This window comes from Aythya fuligula, chromosome 13 (genome assembly GCF_009819795.1).
Source record: "Aythya fuligula isolate bAytFul2 chromosome 13, bAytFul2.pri, whole genome shotgun sequence".
NCBI lineage: Eukaryota > Metazoa > Chordata > Aves > Anseriformes > Anatidae > Aythya > Aythya fuligula.
Window position 1 is genome coordinate 13126326 of NC_045571.1, and position 22671 is coordinate 13148996.

At 46.4% G+C, this 22671-nt stretch overlaps 1 protein-coding gene across 1 annotated transcript in view; it reads right to left on the minus strand.

Annotated features, from left to right (window-relative positions):
* HS6ST2 (heparan sulfate 6-O-sulfotransferase 2) overlaps positions 1–19238 on the minus strand; it is a 128899-nt gene extending 109661 nt beyond the window's left edge. The window contains exon 1 of the mRNA XM_032196261.1: positions 18676–19238. Coding sequence (XP_032052152.1) covers positions 18676–19187 — 512 coding nt within the window. The 5' untranslated portion in view covers positions 19188–19238. The remainder of the gene's footprint in view (positions 1–18675) is intronic.
* Between the last annotated feature and the right edge of the window lie 3433 nt (positions 19239–22671).

Below are 22671 nucleotides of genomic sequence, written 5' to 3' on the forward strand. Positions count from 1 at the left end.
ACTGCAATCATAGCTACTCAGGGGGATTTCCATTATTATTTCCACAGGTCCTATTAGGGAATGAAATACCTTGTAGTTCAGCAACTAAATTTATGTGGGTTTTGTGTGCACATATTTTTTTAAAAATACTGTTATTGCTACCACCTCTAAACCATTAAGATGTGCAGATGCTGTCAAGAATGTTTTGAATACCAGTATAAATAACAAAATAAGTCCAAAATGGGCAAATAGGCTAGGTTCATCTCATCCCACCTTCCCAGGGGAAATGACCTTACAAAACTTCATACCATCCCAGACCACAGCCAGTCTTGCAATTTAGTCCAGAATTCTCTCTCAAATTTCCCAGTGTTTTCTGTTTTTTGGTATGTTGTTGTTGTTTTTTGTTTTGTTTTGTTTCATTTTGATTAAGTTTCTTCAACATCCACTGCACGTTGGACTTACAATGCTAATCAAACTTCTCTGGGTAGAGACAGAGTTTATAAATTAATCCTAGTAAAATAAATACATCAGCCAATCTTGGTATAAACATTCCTGCCTCTGATTAAGTTGAATTCCAAGACTGTGCAGCATGCATTTCAAAAGGGTAAAGGAAAGATGCACACATACAGTGCACCACATTGCCAGCAATGTGACCTTAAAGTGACAATGCCTGAGCAGGTGTCAGGATGAGACCGAGTTATTATGCAGAAGTGCAACTTGCTTTGCTTTCCTGCTCAGTTTTGGCTGTGCCCTCCCTATGCCAGGCACTGGGGCAACCTGAGGACGCAGCCCCATGCTGAGGGTCCTCGACTGTGCCTTCCCAGGTTCCTCAGAAACTCTGAGATATTTATAAGTGCCCACAATATAAGTTGTACTTTCCTGTTGTACGTTAACTACAGGCACCTATAAGAAGCAATCAATAGTAGTCTGTGCCATACCCTAAGATCCCTAAAATACTAAGTGCAGGAACCATCACAGACAAGACATTACAGCATTTATACAGGCTGGACTCCTATATCAACAGCTATTTATAAATTGTAACTGGGCAGAGCTTTAGAGTTCATCTACTAACAAAAATGGGTGTTTTAAACAGGACTCTGGATAAGACCTTGGCAAAAGTGTAAGCAACAATTCTGTCCGGTTTCATGAGTTTCCCAGTACAACCAGTGCAAACATCACTAGGGAAGCTGTATGTAACCTTTCATACGTGGGGAGTAAAGGCAGGAAGTGAATCCCTATCTACTGCAAAGAAGGAATTTCTAACCTTGAAATCAATCTTGCTTATATCCACGTTACTGCAGGGCTAGTGCCAGGTTAACTTGCCATGCAAAGCCCAGGGGCACAGAAGAGGGCACCAGCCCCCCTCCAGCCAAGGCAATCCCTTCCCAACTACTTTCCTGATGAAATAAAAGCCGCAATGGACCAAATCTCTGCCTCCAAATCCACAGTGAAATCCCCTCTCTTCCACCATGATACAATTGCCTGTTAAAAAGTGAAAGCAGAATGCAATGCAATGCTATAAAGCAATTAAACCAGAAAAATGTCACGAGAGCAGAATGAACACAGTCTACTGGAGGAAAAAAAAAAAAAAGGCAGAAATTGGTCCTTTAAAAGCAACAATAAAAGAACCGTAGGTACCAGATTTGATGTTAAGAAAATGTTAGCAATGATACATATGTTCAGTTAAGTTGCCAAAAGGAATTAGTTTAAAAGAAAAGTTTTAAAAACACACTTAGAAAGCATTTATGTACTGCCACGCCATTGCTGCATTACACAATGCTTCAGAGATCACAAAACGATCTCCCATCACCGAAATGAAACCCAGCAAATTGCTAATGATAATATTTAAAGAAAGACATGGGAATCTGGTTCTAAAAATGAAGAATGTGAAAAGCTGTGTGCTTGTTTAACTGACCCAAGCCAGGTACTGTTTGGAGGCTTGCTGTCCCAGCACAGCACTCTGCAGAGCCAGCACAGAGCAGGAATTACTAATTATGAGCGTTTAAGGAGGATGCAGCAACACTTCTTCCTCAGACTGGAGCACTCTATAATGTATCACTCTGGCTTTTAACCTCTCATCCCATCACACTGCTCTCATGAGTTTTGTGGTCCCAGCATTAACTGCATAGAAAACAGCTGATGTTGCAAAACCTCAGCTCCTATCGTTAAAGCTAGCTGGATCCTGCTCTTCAAGATGAAGCCAGCATGGGGCACAAATTATCTCCTTCCCTGGAAGGTCGCCTCTCCAGGGAGCTGGACTTCTTGCTCCTGCACTGCAGGATGAGCACCTTTGTCTCTGGGAGGCATGAGCTGGCCGTGAAAGCATCACGTATCTGATGGGGAGAGTAAATGTCTGCCATGCTGCCACTGGAGAACAGTGCCAGAGGCCAGCCAAGATGAAATCCCACAGTTTCCCAGAGCACAGAGGACAGGCAACCTATTGCTTCCTCTCCTGCCCCTACCCCAGCCAGCACCGGGCTCGAAAACATCAGCAAAGCAGACAGGTGAAGACCTGTTCTGCTCAGGCTGGAGGCAATGAGGCTTTTCAGATCAGTGCCAGATCCACAGCAGAGCTGCAGGATTTGCTTCCAGTGTAGGCAAGTCATAGCATCCCCTTAGACCTTGTCAGTGTACTTCGACATCTCCAGGAGCAAGCCCAAGGATGTGCTGCTGAATGCACAAACTCCTTCCCCAGGTAGTTCAGATTCCTGGCAACCTTGTTACCATGCTACAGGTCCCAGAAACCTTAAATTTCAATGCAAAAGCAAGGGCCTCTAATGTTACCTCCTTCTAAGAACTTACCCTGTGCTCCCGAATGAAAAGAGCCCTCAGAGCAACTTTCGAAACCAAAGAAAATGGAAGAGTTGGACAATGTGTGTTACACAGTTTTGTTTTTCAACTCTTCAGATTTCTAGGCAGCTGGTAAGAAGAAGGGGGATCTGATCTCAATTAGCTAAGAAATCCCAGATGTTTTACAAAGCTTTACCGGTAAATTCAGCTATTGATCAGGGCACTGACCCTTTCAAGTCTCTACAAACCCAGAACTTCAATAGCTCCTCCAGATATCAAGAAGGAATTCCAGACCAAGGCCAAGTCTTAACAATCCCAACTAAAGTTCTTTTTAAAGCATATTAAATCATTGCTAATAAAATATTTACAGCAAAACGTGTTCAAGTATCCCGCAGGCATCTCTAGCACCAATTGCTGCAGAAACATATGTGCCCTGAAAATGAAGCTGACTGATGAGCTTTGGGATGCCTAACTGCATGAGCTTGCCCGTTAATCCAAATTTTGTTCAGAAACTCTAAGACACACAAGTTTGATGGGATTTACCTGATCATCCCCTAAATCTCAGGTTTAGGTATTTCATTTCGACAGCCTTCACCCTGGGTTTAAATCACGTGATGCTACAAAAGTCTGCAGACGAACTCACTTTTAACTCGCAGACTGAGAGCAAGGGAACACACACCCCTGCAGGTCACAAAGCCTCCAGCAAGGAGCAGGTCACTCCATTCAGAGAAAATTTCCACGCCGGGACAAGGACAGAGAAGACTCAGCTCAAGCTCCCACACATTTCTGCTCACACTTCTTGCTGGGAAGCCAACTGCAACAAGCAGGCAGTAATCTGGGGGAAAACGTGGCATTTTGAAAGCTAAACTGAGGCAACAACTTCCTCTTGCAGGCTGTGGTTAAAGCAGGTGTCTATATATAGCTACGGTGAATGAAAATGTCTGGTGTAACTTCTCTTATACAAAAGTTGCTCCGTACTCTGCTTCATTTTTTTTAAAGCCAAATCAAGGTCTTTCCGATTGCAGACTATCACCTAGAAACCTTATGGATTTTAATTAAGAAGAAAGAAAAAGACTAAACTGGAAAAACTGCCTGCTGGTTTGTCTTTGACAGAGTCATTTCTCCAGCATCCCCCTGTCCCCTCCAAATTGCTTTGGTATCACGCTGTACAAAATGCTGAACGGCAAAAGGTCTTTATCTCCACTGGGACACTGGAGGAGCATCTCGCAGGAAGGATGACCGGCTTTCACAATACGTGGCTTTGAAGGTTGGTGTTAAATTTGACACTGTAGCTCCCAAGTAATTGTGACTAACCACTAAATCACCATGTGTAATAGATTCCTCTGAACATTTATAGCTAACAGTTCCATTATGCTCTAATCTGGAAAACATCTAAACGACTCTCCACAAAAATTAGAGGGGAACATAAACGTCTTGATAAAAACGGGATTCCAGAGGTACTCCACTTAACCACGGTGACTTCTGTAATATAATGCCTAGTGCAGTAACATCCATTTAGTCATTTGCTATTTGATTTTTAAACTCATGCTTCAAGACATCAATCCAGAGACCATCAAGTCTACACGAAAGGTGAAATGATCAAGAACAAACCTCTAGGACAGTGCTGGGAACCATGCAGGAGAGTGACTGGTAGTCTCTCGAAGCTGCTTGGCTTACTTGCTATCTGACTGCTGTGGATGAGTGCTGCCTGTCACCAAATGGGAATCAGGAAGATGCCATTGGATTTTTATCCCTGCCCTCCTTTGAGCCAAACGCCCTTGCCCCATGTTATGACGCTGCACTCACCGTACAGAGTTTGTTGCCTTTTCTGGCACTCCATAAAGAAGGGATGCACAAGGCCAGGCACTAAGGGGAAGCCCTAAGCTCTGAGAAATGTAGAAAGCCTCAACCCCAGGTAACATCAGTCGCAGCAAGCCCGCAGCACCGAACACCCTCGTACATTCGGCAGGACACTGGAAGAGGTGTGGGCAGATGCACACCACAAGTGCTGCAGCACAGCCAAACCTGCACCCATCTGGAGATCCACCTACCCCTCAGCCATGCTCCCAGGATGGGAAAGAGTAATCCCCAGCACCCAGAGCCCTCGTTCAGCTTCGTCCTCCTCCTAACTCTATGATTTCCCAGCTCTAAAGTTTTAGGGGAATACAGCCATGAAGGGAGAGGCACAACCTGTGGAAGGTTTGGAGAAGGTGCTGTGCCATCTGCTAGTGATCCTGGCTATCCTTTGTTGTCAAGAGAACAATGCCACTTTGGCAGGGACAGAAGAAAGGCTTTAGACAATCAAAACCTGCAGACAATACAATCAGCTAAGCACATAAGAAGCAAAGGAGGGAAGTGTTACTGATTCATTCAGTTTTCCAGGAAAAGCCTGAACTGTGGTTAAGTGGAAGACAAGCTGAAATTTTCCATTAAGGAAAAAAAAAAAAAAAAAATTGTTTACAGAGAGAAGGGGAAAAAATCCCTCAGGTTAGCATTCAAGTACAGCAGCAACAAAATTTACCACAAAATCTCTATGAGGCAGATACTCACCCTGCTCTCAGCCCAAAGAGCAGTGGAGCTTGCAAACAGGCTGCACTTGTTTAACAGAAAAACCATGCTGAACATAAACACCAGTAAGAGAATCCCAACCTTCAAAAAAAAAAAAAAAAAAGTAAAGGAATAGACAGCCTTTTAACATTCATTCCAGCATTTTTTCCTTCCATCTCCCTGCCTGTGGGGCACGCATGGTGGGAAAGGTGTGCTCAACAGGGGACGTGGCTGCTGTAGGTGTCCCAAAAGCTCACTGGCCGCCTGCAGCCTGCAATGATCTTTGCTTACCCTGGGCCAGGGACACAGGCGTCAGTCTAGGCCAAGCACTTGAAACCACCACCACACCTTCCTGAGCTGTGTTGTGCACTCCTACACCGCAGCCAAGGATCAAAGCCAAGAGATGCAATAAGTGGCTGCAGCACAGCCCAGCCCTGGTACCTGCATTAAGCAAAAGCTTTTACTTTTGTTCTTAACAGAAAGGAACGTTTCATCTCAGGTACTCAAAGATGAAAAACACCTTGTAAAGTAGAAGGATGTTGTCCACGTGAGCTAAGCAGCCTTTGTTCCGTTCCCCCTTCTACAAACACTGCAAACTCACTCCCACCAGCTAGCGCACAGTACGGTTCAGAACCACTTGCTCTAGCACAGGTCATGCCCTTGGACCACAACGTGCTATTCAGCATCTATAATCCTACCAGGATCTGCTTCCAAAAGAAAGTGCATCTCTCAAGTCCCACAACACGGAGCAAAGCAAACTCCCACAAACACCAAAAGGCAATGACTTCCAGCAGCCCCGAACTGCAATTGCTGCCTTTATTTCACATCCCAGATGCCCACTTTCCTTTTTCACTGTAAATTAAGTCAGTCCCCTGCCAAAACTGAAACAATTAGCTGCATTGTAAAAGACGTGGTCCTAGTTAGGCAAGCCATCTGCAAGTGCTCGTGAGAGCAATGACTTCTACCTGCCCTGTGTTTGGAGGGACACCGCTTACTTGATGCCTAACGCCACATAGCTTGCTAGGGACAAAGAACAACTATAAAAAGCACCTGATGAAATACAAAGTCTGTTTTTAACAACCTGCCGCACAAGATGTCACGCACAAAGATACAAATGGACCACCTCGAGCACTGGTGAAAGCCCAGAGACATGTTGGCCCAAAGCCTGGGCTCCTAACATCAGGGAACATCTCTGCACTGCTCACTATCCAGTGTGCCCTCTCTGTCCCTACACACATGCCTCAGCAAGGTCTGCAGTGAGATGAGGTGCCCACCCCAAGGCTGTCCTCGATAAGAAAACATGATCTAAGTAAGCTGAACCTGTGGGGGTAAAACTTACAGGAAAGCAGCTTTGTAATGCTTGCTGCTCACAGAGCTCCTTGTTCCAGACTGCTTTAGTTTCTTTTGATGATCAGATTTCAGCTGGAGTATCATCATCACAAGATGTCAGATCCCAGGTTTTAATCAACCTGACTTCCATTATAAGCAATGAGCACAAGTACTGGAATTCTAACATGTATCAAAAGATATATAAATATCCTTAAAAAGATCTTTTAATCACAAGAGTAAAGAGATCTGAATTTCACTTATCCTGATGTAACTTTATATAGGACATTAAATATTTTTACTGTAAGGGAGAAAGTGAAGGATGATACTGTACTTCATACCCATTACTCTTTCCTGAATACACAGGTTTATTGCAGGAATCAATTCACCCTAAGGAAACCATGACTTCAGGTGACAGATGGGAAAAGCAGAAGCAAAACTGTCCTGCTCTTTCCAGGAAAGTAACATAGCATGACAGAAAAAGCAAATATAAACCTTCGAAAGAAACAAGAAACAAGAGAACCTTAGATTCCTTAAATACAGTGGCAGTTTCCAAAGTGCAGTTAATGTGCAGCATTTAATACAGAAGCTGTTGTCAGCCTGAAACCTCGATGCCCAGACTGCAGCCCTGCCTGTGGCAGCAGCAGCAGGAAGGGCCGAACAGGCAGCAGGCGCTGCCTCCAAATCCTCCAGAACCGCTGCTGAGCCGCTGGGGCCGAGACACAGAATCTGCTTATATATTTTACAAATAACCAGATCTTTCCATAATCCGGGCTCTGAGAAATTTTTATCTCTCCATGAGCTCAGCTATTCTCAAGTCCTTTCTAGCTTTTTACCTCTGCGCTGCCTGATACACTGACTGATTTTATAGAAGGGATTGGCTGACACAAGGTCTGGATTCAGCTCAGATGGAGCTGGCCTTTTGGATCTGCTCTCCCACATGCTGGTGGAAAATCATAGAATGGATGAATCATAGAAGTTGGAAGTCATCTAAAACTCACATCCTCCTGAAAATCCAAATCAAGCCCACCCAGGAAAGGCATCTGCTACCACAGCCTTTGCCTGCAGAGGCTTAGATGTTATGCAGAGCCTGGAGCAGCTGCTGCTTCTGGATTTCCAGGTCCCCAGCCCAAACGTGACATGCTAGTCAGGACAGACACCATCACATGGATGCATCGGCTTACCCAAGCTGCTCTCTACATCTTTGGGCCTTGTAACAGGGAACCTCAATTTTCACTTGTCTCAGCAAATCTAGACCCTACACACACTGCTCCTCCTGGTAAGCACGCAGCTGAAGTTATAGGAAAAGGAAAATTACAGCAGGGAAAGCTATCTCAAAGGAGAACCAGAACAAAAATATCCACAACACAGGGAAATCTTAACTCTCCAGAGCAGGAAACTTCAGCGCCCCATGGCAGCAAGAGGTGCTCATGCCATTATACTGACCCCTATTCCGCAAAGCCTTTAGCAATACATTTAAGCTAAGTATCTGCTTAAGCAATATATTTAAGCACTTTTGTTCGCACCATAGTGTTCAGGCTTGACAAGATATGGTTTGTGGGCATCTTAAACCTACTGATGCGCAACCTCCTTCCAAAATCCTTCTCCAGAAATATCAGCACTATTCTCGGTTATGTGCATGAGTTAAACGTCCCAATAAACAAATAAATAAAAAAGTTTAAGGGTGAATTTTTCTGAAAGCTGTACTGTACCAAACCTCAGGTCCAACAAACATGGTAAGCCAAGCTCACAGACAAGGGTAGTTATTCACACTCTTTTGTCCTTGCAAGTTACAAAGGAGCTCAGTAATCCAAACAGAAGAGCGCTCAAGCATTCGCTGTACAACATTTTGTGATGACTGTACTTCTAGAAAAACTGCTATTCCTTCTTGCATGTGGTAGCACGTTGAATATCTTGGAAAACACTGGGTAGTAAGACAGCCTGCAGAACTATTCCCCAGTTTAAATTCATCCCTAGTCATAGCCCTGTTCTTCAGCCGTCCTACGTCACTGCTAACAAGCTGCAGCCTCCAAAATCCAGCAGGTATTACTAGCTGAATCTCAGCACTACCCCATAAATCTAAAGCAGGAAGGAAGTTGCCTCTATCCATAAAATTCTGAGAGTGATCATATTCCAGCCCACAACACTGCTGACATCCAAAATGCAGCTAGCAGAATGGAAAGCAAGCCAACTTCTCAGGAGAAGCAGCTGCAGGTGCAGCTACTCTTTTCATTTGTTCTCTCAGCCTTTCCTCTCCTCTGGAAATGAGAATAAGGAAAAAAAGGCTTTTATAATTATACTTGGCAAAATGCATGTTATACTCAGGAAGATGGACTCACCTAGGGTCTGTCATCTGTTCCAGAAGTAGGACTGGTTTAAATGGCTCTATAGGATATATTTGCAAATGAACACTGTTCAAGAGAGAAGAAAATTAAATACCTGCTCTGAGGGGCTGTGGCCCACGCTGTGAGCAGACAATGTAAGCTTAAAGCAGAGCACCAACGCTGCAGTCCTGACGGCTTTGGTCAGGACATCTGGCGTTACATACCCAGTGTCTCCTATTTAGCAACGGGTCCTAGCTCTTCTCACTACACTCTTCTATGAGCCAGAGCACTGGCCTCACAGACACACCTTTAGGACATACTTAGGGCAAGTCTACTGGGCTTCTGATTTTTCCAAGTTGTTCTTTCCAAAGAGTACAGTCTGAAACTGCTTCATCCATGAACATAAATGAAAAATTACAGAAGATGCAAGAGTTCTGGCATGACCACATGCCAGCAGCTATGTGGTCAGCAAGCTTTCCTCTTTCTTTCACTGGGGGTAAACCAGGCCATGAAATCAAAGATCCTTCATGCTACATACACACAGAAATCCTGATTCAAAGAGCTGAACTAAGCTGACAAGCCAGAGGCTTAGGGGAGGAGGACAGGTCTGGCGATGGAGGCAGGATTCACCCCAGCTCAGGAACAGAGCCAGCTGTACAGTCCTGGCTTCTTCCATCCCACTCACTTGTTTATCCTCCACTTTTCTCCCACACAGACCAGAGCCAAGTAGACAGACCCCAGCAGTACCTCCCTCCAAAAAGCCAAACAACTGCTCTTTAAGACAGTTTTATTTGAAAGACAAAACTATACTCCACATTTTATCAACCTAAAGTTATTTGAAGTCACCAAAATTAAAAAAACTAATAAAGTTCCAGCTAAAGATGCATGACTAGGAAAACAGAAAACATAATGGGTAGGCCATGCAAACAAATACTCCTTGCTATACCGGCAACTGACTTGCAGCATACTAGAAATGACAGAGTTAAAGCCTAATTTATGCCATTTATGTTTTTGCAAGTCACTCAGCTACCATCAGGCAGACGCATCCTGTTGCGTCTGACGTTTCCTTGAGCACTTTTGTCTTACTTCTCTGTGCTACCACTACACTGATTAGATCCAACACCCCCACAGAAAAACAAACAGCTCTGTGAAACGCAGAAGCCGTGCAGACATCTTCCTCCCTACCCGCAGTTGGCGACACCGGCTGAAGGAGGAACGATGCCTGCTGCTTTTTGGGAGCGCTGCACAGGCAGGCACCTCCGCCCACAGCCACCCCACTGAAGTCCTCAGCACCAGCCCCGTAGCATCTTCCACGTCAGAATGAGGTAGCTGCTTGCCGAAGGAAATTAGAGACGTATTACCCGGTAATTTTTGCTCAAGTGGGACACAAGCACATTCCCAGTAACTTTTTCTCAACTCAAAAGAAAGAAAACAACCCCAGATTAGTTGAGGATTGCTCCAGAGAGTAGCTTTCCATGGGCGAACAGAGAGTGTGAGGAAGCAAACAGAAGGCAATGTTTTAAGCACTTCCACCTAAGTCTTAGTTTCTTACGCAGAGAAGTTTTAGGTATCACACAGATTAGATTAACCTCACCTAGACCTGCGTAAGGATTCTCTCCCCTCAGTTAACCTGAAAAAGGAACTCTCAGAAGCAACTTCTCTGCATTTAACCAGAGAAACTTTGCTTTCCTTCGCAGAGGGTTAAAACAGCTGCTTTACTCTGAAGACAAGGAAGCTTGGAGAAAACAGTCCCAAAGAGTGCTTTACTCACTTGATTTGGGTGTTTGCTGAAGGATCCCACAGTTCAAATTACAGTTTCAAAGAGCAGATTCCCACTGCTAGGAGCAGCAGTGTTTTAACTTATCCAGCACAAAATGGAATAAAGGAAGAATTGATCTTCTGGCTAGTTGGACCTCTAAGAACATCAAAACTTCACAGCCCTTTTGATTATGGAAAATTAGGAGCATTTGCTACAAGGATCTCATGAAAGGCATTGCTATCTTCATGCTTTTATGGAAATGCGCAAAATCGTTTAATGCTGCAAGATTATCTCTCTCATAGCTGCATATGTTTAGTTATATGACATCAAAGTTTGGCTCCTCCACAGTTGCAGAAGCAGCTGAGAACCAAGAAGTAATGTGATGAGTCTCACCCCTAATGGATCTTAGGACTTATAGGTCCTCTAAATACTAATGATTTATTCAGTCTTGAAAAAAAATGGATATTTCACTCAAAGCTGTATACAAGCAATATCTTAAATGGATTCTGTCTTTAAAAGCATGAATGGCTGAGGAAGAAGGCTGGAGTCAGGGAAGAAAAGAAAGCTAATCCTAATCATCACTCATTCAAAAACATCATCTTGTTACACGCTTATACACACTACCCACCCAGAGACACATAAGTGTATGGAAACAGCAAGAGAGTTAAGTGTTTACCAGACTTTTTATTTTGAAACAAACAAAAACCATACACTGGATGTTAAACACAGGTCCTACCCAGTGCGAATGTATTGAAAGAAAATTATACTTTTAATGTTTACATCTGCAGTATGAGCTTAAATGCAAAAATATATATATACTGCTTTGGCTTCTTAGTCTCACATTAGCAAACGCAATTATCTTCCATTAATTTTACAGAGTGTTCACAGTAGAAATTAAATCATTTCTTCATGGCTGTTTAAGAAAAACTTTACTCTGTTAATTATTCATAAATACAAAAGTCTGCTACTTATTACTCATCTCAACTGTGATTCATTTCAATAATGCCTGAATAATTTGGTGCTACCCTATTAATCCCAGAACACACTGTACAGTGGCCAGCATCAGCAAATCAATCACGAACAGCAAACCACGCTCGCTCGCAGGTCGAGGAGGAGGAGGAAGAGGGCAGGAGCGGCGCGGGCCTTGCTGGTGACCCTCCTCCTTCCACTCCGAAGCCCACCCGTCCGAGCGCCATCCCGCACCTCTGTCCTCGCCAGCTTCGCGGACGCAGCCAGAGAGCAAAGAAGGGAGGGAGCAGGCGACAGCCCCGTGATGAGAAGCGGGAGGAAATTAATCCTCTCCAGTACGGAGCGTGCATGGGCAGTTCCAAAAAAGGCTGAGCCGGGAGGTCTCCTCAGCCCCAGCGGTCCCCGCAGCGCAGACAAAGCAGCCGCCATTTCTGCGGCTATGGGTGGAAATGAGGAGCTGCCCGCAGGTCTGCAGCCAGGCCCCAGGCTGTTCAGGGAGGACAAGGCTGTCACCACACATATCCGATGCTGCAGGGAGGGGGAAGGGGACAGAGAGGTGACTACGGAAAGAAAATGCACTCAGACCTAGTGGAGCCACAGCTTTTTGTACCACTTCCACAGTTATCTAAAACAAAACCAAAGAGAACAACAAAGCCACAGACCTGACCACACATACACACACAAAATTACAATTGCACCAAATTACTGCTAGTTTGTTCCCTATAAGGTTAGAAAATCATCAGTGCTTTGCAAAGACCTCTTTCTCATCACTATGCTGGATCAGCACTTGCAGGGGGCACACATGCAGCCGGCCGCTCCAGAGCTGGGACAGCACTGCTGAATACCCACGCGATCTCAGAAAGACCCTTTCCTGCAGTTAGTATTCAACTACGTATTATCATTTTGCTTTCTAGCAAGTTATGCAAGCTAATTTGGGCTGATACCGTACAGAAACGCTACCTTTATTATTATGGTTGTGGAGAAAGTAAATTAATGCAAAGGATTGCACACAGAGGCCTAATCCATTTGAGGTAAATCAATGCATTGCACATTTAAATTGCTCTGCTTTCCTTCAGAAAAGTACATTGAAGTGATTCATTAGGCACTGAACTGTTCACAAGAAACAGACCAATTCTCTTAGGCATGCCAGTGCATCTCTGCTAGTTAAATTTAAAAAGCAATCAAGTCTACTAATAAGTCCTTTTTGCCGACATTTACATCAGTAGAGAACATGATTCCTGACAATTCAGATTAAATAAATGAGGGACAAATTAATTTCAGTTAATATACCTCAGAACCAATGTTCAACTTGTTAAACTTTAAAATCTGTCTTTTAATAAAAATAAATAACCTATTGGTGATGCTCGACTTCAAAGTGCCTTTGATAACCTTTATTAAAGGTTATCAAGTTATGAAGAGGAATCACATGGCACAATCCGTGTCTATTTTAATACAGTTGAAGCATGTATTTATAGTTTCCTTTTAATATTTATAAATTCCCAGAAAAATTAGCAGAAAGGCACCTTTTCAACGAGAAGCGTTCGTGTGTCTTAGTACAACAGCACCGCGCCATGGTGTTCACATTCCCACTCTGCTCTTTAGGGAGGACTGACCTGGATAACAAACGGAACAAACAATGCAGGGAAGAGCATCTCTGCCTTGCCTCTTGTTCTGCTGCAATCACTGGTATTTATTTGTGTATTAAATAACATCAACTCTCTACCCACACACACATTTTCTAAAGTTAAAAGACAGTAGGAAACATACTTTTAAATAACAAAAAGTCAATTTGCACTTTAATAAAGATTTACAGCAGTAATGAAGAGACCTAATAGGGAAAATGATTTCTTTTTTAATCCTTTTAAGATGGCCTTTAAGAAGTACATTATCTGCAAAACCAGCAGTATCAATGTAGAGAGCTAGGTCCTACCATCCAAACTTAAAAAACGTGAGTTTAAGTTCACGATCAGGACCTTCAGGACAGGGCCCTGAAAGAGGATTAGGCTAAGGAATGACTTACTTATCCCAACACCACAAAACCAGACCCAGCTCGTCTGCCCAGGTGACACAAGGGAAACCGACAGCCACAGCAGCACGTTAGCAGGTCACCAGGTGATGCCCGCTGCACCTTCAGCATCTCTCTCGTGGCTCCAAAACAAAGCAAGCCAGGTCATTCAGGATCCCCACTGATAAACCAAGTCAAGGCATCACCCAGGCCTCACGGCACTGCCATGACTGTGTGGTTATTTCTGTGCTGTTACAGCTGCTGCAGAGGTTTCCTACAAGCCTCACCCAGGAGTGTTTCAAGGGCAGGCGTGCTCCCCTGCACGCTGTTTTCTGCAGGACCCTCGCACCTCGCATCCAGCCCATCTCCTTTTCTTTATTTCCAGCCTTTCAACCGCCAATTCTGTGGATAGGCGATAACCACCAAATCGTCTAATTCACAAATAACCAGACGGAGGAGTGCCACCGGGCAGGAGGAAAGCTCAGCTGGCCCCACAAGAAAAGCAGCGGTAAGAAGCCAGCCCTGGCACAGAGCAAGCACCAGCAAGCAGAGGTTTTACTGCTCTCTGGCTGGAAGGCGCATCCTTGGAAAGAGTTTCTGCTCCATCAGCATCCAGAGGTTTTAGATTGTCTACCTCCTGCCAAAGCTGGAAGGAAGCTGGTCATTATCATCAGCCCCATGCCTCGGAGCACCTTGGGACTTTACTAAACCCCTCATAGGATGAGGAGATATCGCACCAATTTGCGAGGCTTAACTATTTCCCAGATCCTACGTGGGTTAGCACCAGTACAGGTGAGCTGGTGGGGCTCACCGTGGAGCTCAATCCCTTGCGCAGCTGTCCAGCAGCCGCTGTTGAGTGAGCCTCTCCCTAAATTGCAAAACCCCCAGAACAATTTCTGCTAATGCAAATCCCACCGCATTCCCAAGAACACGTGGATTAATCTGCTCAGCCAAAGGAGGCAAACACAGTAAACGCTTCCCGTGTGCTGGAAAATGTTTGAATGCATCTTTTCTTTAGATTTTCATAAGATATAATTTGGAAGAGTTTAACTAACATCAGGGGACAGGGCAAGAACATCCACACGCTGCCAGGGGTTTTTGCCATGCATCACAACAGCACGGTGCCAGTGTCAGGCTTCCCAAAAAACAAAAACCAGTGACTTGCATCCCTGCTCCTGGTCCAACAGGCTTCTACCAGCAGTGTAACATTTCTTCCAGTCACAGACTTCCTGGCTCCAGGCTTCTGCAAGTTTGCTCCCCTCCCAACAGAAAGAATCTCTTTCCTTCAACACCAGCCAGGAGGGACACCGAGTTATCCTGACCTTCGCCCACAGCCACATCTCTCACCCGATGAGGGTATGAAGCCACGACACCACTTAAGAGCGCAGGTATCGGTATTTGCCCCTATGTCTCGTTATATTTGCCAGCCTAACCCCAAGCCCTTTTGTTTCTTACAATGGTGCCATTGGATTTATTGCTTTAGACAAGTTTGGTAGATACCTCCCATAATAATTAGCCAGAGCTGAGTGAAATCTGTTGTGTGATGCTCTCACGCACAGTTACTTTGGATGCTGCTTCAGCTTGGCGTGCCAAAAGCTTTGAGGCTTCCACAATCAATCAAGTGACCCAAGTCAGTCACTCCTGACTAGGAAAAGGCACATTTCTCCTTTCTCACCACTGATGCCAAGCGGTTGAGACAACCCACTCCTTTCTGCCACCACCATCAGCCCACTCCACCAACCTCCCAGGCTGCAAATTCAGAGAGCCCAAAGCATCAGCCCCGCCTGTACCTTCCCCCTTCCCAAGATTTCCGGAGGTTGCAGTGCTTCTGCTCCGTTCCCATCCCCATCAGCTAGAGGCAAAGCCAGCTGCAGGGAGAGGCAGCCAGGAGGACGAGGAAGAGGTGAACAGCCTTCAGCACTGATGGAACAGGCAACGAGCAGGAAGGAGGCAGCCAGAATATGCACCCTGATGGGATAGGGGAGGGAAAAAAAAAAAATCCCTCTCCCCACACACACACAGACTTATGTTCCTCTACGGCAAGGGAGGCCTGAAGGAAAAAAAGGGAGCTCTGTTTACCTACTTACTTCATATTAAACAGCGCAGGCACCACTAAAAAGAAAAGCAAATCTGGGGAATCTACATGCTTAGAGACAGGAAAGTACCATTGTGTTAAATCCAGAAGAAAAAAAATATCACGAACAACCACCCTGAGTACTTCTACCCCAGAGCAGCAATGTACCCTTCAACCCTGCAGTTCCTAAAAAAAACACAAGCAGACTACTGATGAGCTTAAGAGCAGAGGCTGAAGAAGGAATGCCCCAGGCAACTAGATTCCTCACAGGCACAGCCCCAAGGCTGATCCCATCACATCATATCATGGTGATGCTTGGGTACCTTCTGGACTTGGGTACCTTTGGGCATCTTCTGGACTTCCTAAACAAAGGCTCAACTTTTAAACAAATGCAGAGGCTCTTAGGGAATGGTCCAGCTAATCACCAATCTAACCAGCCTCGAGACCAGTAGACTCCTCAACACAAACCTCCATGCAAAGTAATCACACAGAGACACAAGCTAAGAAGTTTGCTGGAACAATCACCTCTCACTTGGCTATTCCCAAACAAGGCTAGGCAGCCCAAATGTGCTAACTACAGACTGCATTATCAAGCTACCAAGTCATTCAAACCACCCTTAGAGCAGGTGCCTATTTTTTAATCACCTTGACTATAAACATAGGAATTCCCATCCTTGCCTAGTCAAGCTTCATGTGAGGAAGCTGTGGTCCTCTGCTCCTGACTGAACCCTGTTCCCTGCCCTGACGATGGACCAGGCCTTGCACCCCTCCTTCCTCCTCTTCCTTCACTCAGGATTCAAGCAGAGAGGGATTTTTCCCTTCCCTCCCTGCCAGTACCATTCAGGCTTCCCCCAATGACCACAGCACAGGAACAGCCAGGCTGGCCCTGCTCAGAGCCCCAGCCAGCCAGCACGGCTCCTCTGCCCAGACACCCTCATCCCACACCTACCACTACTCTGAAAGAAGTCATTATCTGCCCAGAAAGTGCTTAGATGGCCGTCTGTTACTGGCACTAGGAATAGGTGCTACTTAACTAGTTGTCAACTGAATGTTGCTAAATCGAGAACGCAAAATAAAATTAAGCACGAGACGTTACAATGTGTAGGAAGACTTGAAGGGACTATTGTTCATTTCAGAATGTCTCCTGCTGTATTTTTAAACATTTAGAAGTTGCAGTCCAAATAATCGCTTGTCAAAACATTATTTGGGAGAACAACTGTAGCTACTAAGCAACCTGTGTAATTAGGTTATTAAAAATGCAACATGATTTCAAAGCAGGCTTTTATAGAGTAGACCTATACCTAACACAAAACCATCACAGCTTCTTTTTCATCCTTTGCAGCTTCCATCTCAAGCCATGAGGCCTCATGACCTCTCTAAGTCGGTAGTGATGACACACATGGCATTGCTGGACAAGGAACCATCGCTGCGAGCTCCTGGGAAGGTACATGCATCAGTTCTGTTTTGACTCAGAAAAGCATGTTTGGTAATCCAAAAGGGGTGAGGGGGAAATCAGCCAAAAGCCACAGACAAAAACTCAGCTCTCCAAGCCTGGCATTTCCTTCTGCTGAAGGCGGCTGGCCCAGGACAAGGACTCTCCCATTTTTCCAGAGGGCAAAACTAACCCTGAGCACAGAGGGGACCCTGCGTCTCTGGGGAGCGAAAGGAATCTGTGCCCCACAGCTACAATTCTGCAGACCAGGCCCATCTCTAGGGGGAGAGAAAGAAAGATCACTTGAAGATGTTTAGCAAAAGAGACGTCACGCTACGCGTTTCCGTTTCTGCTGGCAAACAATGCATTTACAAGACAGGTAAAATAAACTGCACAGCCTGGGAAACCGGGAAGATAATGTGCCCAGAGGGCAAAGAATTAGTTCCTGATGTTTGCAAATGGAGTGCCACAAAAACGAGACAATTAAATTTTAAAGCAGTAGGGAAAACAAAAGAGCGAGAATCACAATAGCTAAGCCTCATGAAGAGCTTCATCTAGGCTACAGGAAGATAATGACGCTAACCATTTTTCTACTAGATGGCAGTGTGGTGTCACGCTATATAAAAGGAATTCTATAAAGAAATCGCACTCTATTTCAACTGAATCTGTGCTTAGACTTGACTTCAGACAGCATGATATATAACAGTACCCTCATTGTAAGGGGACCTGCCATTAATCTAACAGCGCGACAGGCGCGATACCCTAGTTTCTAATTTCCCAGCAAAGCAACGTGAAAAGACGCTGAAACCCCGAGCTGTCCTGCTGCAGGGTGCAGCTGCACGCACAGCCACGGACAAGCTCCGAGGTGTGTTCCAGCCCAAGGTGTGCTGTCACCGCAGCGCTCCGGGAGCACGGGCAGGAGCTCCTCACTGCTCGGAGAACCAGCCGGCTGGGCTCTGGAAACGCAGGGGCTGCCTTTAGGCAAGCAGACAGCTACGGTCAGGTTAGGTCAGCAACTTCTACGGGAAGCACAGGGACGAAGAAAAGCAGTGCCACTAATATCCAGAAAGGCAAGCCCGAAATAACTGAGGTTAGGGCTGGAGGACAACGGCAGTATTCGCGGGTGATATTCAGTCCTAAGCACAACCTTTAATTCACAAGGCTGACACCCGCACAACCTAAACTTCAGCCCTAACAGCACACAGCGGCTCCCAGTTCCTCCTAACACCCGCATTTCTCTCTGCAAACTGAGGCTGAAAAGCCCCGGGGCAGCCCAGGGCCCCCGGCTGCTGCCCGAGGCGTGCAGGGGGGCTGCTCAAAGGACTCGGGGAGCCCCGGGACAGCCGGGACGGGGCCGGGCAGCACCATGCGAGGTGCTCGCAGCTCCGGCCGGCCACCGGCAGCCCCCAAAGCCCTTTAGGACGGCGGCAGGCTTTGTTCGCCCCCCCGGGGGGGGTGGGCTCGGCTCACCTGGAGGGCCGGAGCCGCACCTCCTTCTTGCTGTCCACCACGGAGGGCACGCAGTTGGTGAGCTCGGTCCAGTCGGCGTGCAGCCCGCAGCTCCAGCCGGTGGAGAAGCGGGAGAAGAGCCAGGTCTCCCGTTTACCGGGCCGGTGGCAGGTGCACTTCTTCTGCCCGGCGCGGCACTCGCAGGGCTGCTCCAGCTGGATGTTGCGGACCAGGTGGCGGCCGAAGGTGGTGCCGCCGGTCTTCTGGATGTGCAGGAAGACGATCAGGTCGTCCCCTTTGATGTTGAAGTCCACCCTTCGCAGCAGGTCGCCGGCGGAGAAATTGAAGCGCGGCACGAAGCGAGCCGGCGTCTCGTCCTCCGCCCGGTACGGGTCGGCGGCGGCGGCGGGGCTGAGCGCCCGGAGCCGCAGCAGCTGGCACTCGGTGCCGGGGCACACGTACTGCAGCACGATCACCGCGAACAGGAAGAGCATCACCAGCGCCAGCAGCACCTTGTGCGACCGGTCCTCCATCGTCGCCGGACGCGCCGCACATCGCCGCTGCCGCTCGCTCACAGCCGCCGCCACCGCGGGGGGCAGCCCCGGCCGCGCTCCGCCGCCATCGCCCCTCCGCCGCCTCCTCCTCCTCCTCCTCCTCCTCCTCCGCCACCACCGGCCCTTCCCGGCACTCCTCGCGCTGCCTCCGACCCCCCCCCCTACTCCCGGCACGGCTCCGCCCCGGGCTCGGCTCCGCCCCGGGCCCGGCCACGCGGTGCCGCCGCCGCCGCCGCCGCCGCCGCACCGGGGCTCGGGCAGCGCCGCCGCGCAGCGCGGTCCCCCCCCCCCCCCGTGGGACCCCAGCGCTGCCCCGACCCCCGCCAGCTTGTGCCCAGCTCCCCCTCTCCTGTTGCTTCAGCCGCCTCCCGTCCCTATCAGCTGAATTTCCTAACGCACGGCAGCAGCCAGCACGGAGAATAATGGGATGCCACTCTCCCAGACCTTCATCCATCATAAAAAGAAAAAAAAAATAATGATAATAAATAAACGGCCTGCCTCCTTTCTCCTCCTCTCAAAGGGCTCCCGCAGTCCACTTTCAGTAATTTTAGCAGCTACATGTGTTTGGAGGGGATGTCTTTATGGTTTTTATCCTTGAGCAACCTATCCTGGCTTTCCTATTTTTTTTTTCCCCAGTTGTCTCAACTGTTTTTGAAAACATTTACACTCACAATAATAGGCAATTTTATCACAAAGATTCTAGGCATGAGAACTACTGAGTTAATTTGCTTCTGTTTATATCTGTCCCTCCAAAATGAATGGATTGCACCATTTAATGAAAATGCTGTGTTCTGAAATTCGAGCTTTAAAATTATAAAGATGTTTCTGTGCTTTATATCCATCAGCCTCTCACAGTCATTTATTTAAAAAAAAAATACATTTGCCTCCAGCTTTATTTATTTTACATTACAAAATAACAAAGATGTGTGCTGGGTTAAAACTGCTCCTGAATGCTAATACATGTGAATTAAAAGGAGGGAATAATGATGGCCTAATGTCTACACTAAATTAATATATACTATAAAAGATATGATGCATACTGGGTTGGTGTTCCCAGCAGAGCCATTATTCTGGAATGGGCTAAACAAACAATGATCATCCTTTCACTGATGAGTGATGGTCTCCAGTCTGCTGCCTCCTCACCCACGGTATGCAAATGATGCTCCCTAGCTTTGATCCAGGGACACAAAACATTAGCTTAGGCACTAGAGAAGTGAAATTCACCCCGAATGAGATAAAAGTCTGCGGCCCCCCATGGATAATGCACTCCTTGGTCAGGCAGGGGCATGCTTCTGCTGGTACAAAGCAAGGAGCTGCTTTAAAAAAGGAGTTAAAGGAACAAAGCCGATATGAAAGCAGGGTCAAGCCGAGCTGGTGCAGGATCTCGTCTTGAGCTGACCCCTGTTTACCTGCAGAAACTTTTTGAAAGGCAGTGGCTTGTATGTAGAGGCACCAGGTATTTGCCCAGATAGATGAGCACAAAGCCTTATGTCTCAAGCCCTAGACTGACGTTTGCAGCTTTTGGAAACTCTTGTTAGTTTTTCATGTGAGACAGATTATCACATTCCTGTCGCTTTTTTAAAGACCTTCACAGCATCCGAATTTCACTTCCGCTTTTGGTTGACAAATGGTGACTGCTTAGCCCTAGCAAAGAGAAAAGACCCATCAGCTCTGTGGTAAGCAGGCTCCCAGCATGCAAACCAGAGCTTTATTAGGCATTAACACCTCTAGGTCATAGGAAGGATCATGGTTTCCCGTCCCCCAGCATCAGCTGCACTGCAGAGGCCCAGTCAGGGCCTGCAGGCAGCTGTGAGCCCTGCAGGCAGAGGGACAGGACTGGGTTGGGGACACCCTGCTGGGGAACCCGCAGCTGCCTCCTGTGTTATGAAAGTAGCACATGTATTCCAGTCACAAACCCACCTGCCACCAGCCCAATGGCTACTGCTTTCTCTCGTGGTCTCTCTCAGCTGAGGCAGCTGATGGCTAAATGGGTTTGTGGTGAGCGCGTTAAAACCTCTCTTTCCACAGTGGGTCCTCAAAGCGATGAAGAACACGCTCCAGCCTTGTCCTCCACTAACCCAGAAAGAGCTGTCCCCATCCTGCTTCCACAAGATTTGTAGAAACAGGAAGATTTTCTTGGCTGTCAAGGCTGGGTGAAATTGGATACCAGGGTCAAAAGATGTCAGTGGGGTCAGCTAGGCAGCCTGAACACACCACCCTGTTTCCTGGGGAAACAAGGTTTAGAAAGACTAGAAAAGCACAGAGCAATGAGATCTTCTGCAGGCAGGGCCCTAGCATCACATGGGAGGAGAAGCGGAGCCGAGAGCAAGGAAATGCCCAGCAAAGAACCAAAGAAATGCAATCATGGGAGCCGGATAGAAGCTTTGCCAGTGCCTCACAGAATAAGGCCCTTATCTAGAAAAAAGGTATGCAAATGAGTAAAGGCACGGAGCAGCAGGGTGATGAGTAAAACTAATTAGAAAATGAGGCTTGATTATTCATGGACTTGACATATCAGAGAGCAGCTAATCAAAGGAATAATACAAGTTTGCATATTCTTTGTAACATGGGCATCAAAGCCCTCAAAGCCTCTCTTCTTGTCACTATGGCATCACCACTGCTTATTCCTAAAACCAAGCACACTCGATGAGAGCGTAACGTCTCACTCTGGATCACGCAATGCATCTAGGAGAGCTTGGAGTGTCCATAAGCATGTCTTTTTTTTTTTTTTTTTTCCAGCTATTGAACTCATCTAGCAGTTACCTCTCCCTATAGATCTTACCTTCACAAATACAAACATTGCTCTAAGCTCTTTGGATATATGGGGAACTGGACAGCCTTAAATTAATTATTTTTTAAAATTTAATTTATATTTTATTTATTTATTAATTAATAATTAAATAAACTTTGTAGAAATCACGCCTGGGACAATGGGCTTGGTAGGAGGTACATGCATAGCATTTGCTGCATGCATGAAGCTTTTAGAGGTATCTTTTTCCCAACACATGGCCTCAGAAACCATCCATCTAGGCTGCTCATTTCCACGAACCATCAATTGGAGCAGGCCAAAAGGCAGGCTGCCTTTCAAGTTTTGAGGTATAAATAGATTTTCCATTTTACACACAGGACTTAGTCCTGTGAAAGATTTCATAGGAGGACCTGATGAGGGGCTGGACATGTACCAAGCTTCCGGGCAGCAGTCAGACGCTGAAATAATCATACCACCTCATCACCACTGATTCTTATCCCAGCATGAAATTGGCTGAGAAACTGCTGAAACATCTAGTTCCCTTTTGATGAGGACAGCCTGGGACAACTCCAGGGAACGGGATCCATGGGGATGAAAGGATTCTTTCAAGTATGCCTCTGAATCAGTGGGAAAAGTGAGAAGTTGGGACGGCTGCACTACTACTCCTGCCACTGTTTACTTGTCTGAATAATTACAGTGATGGGTATATTAATT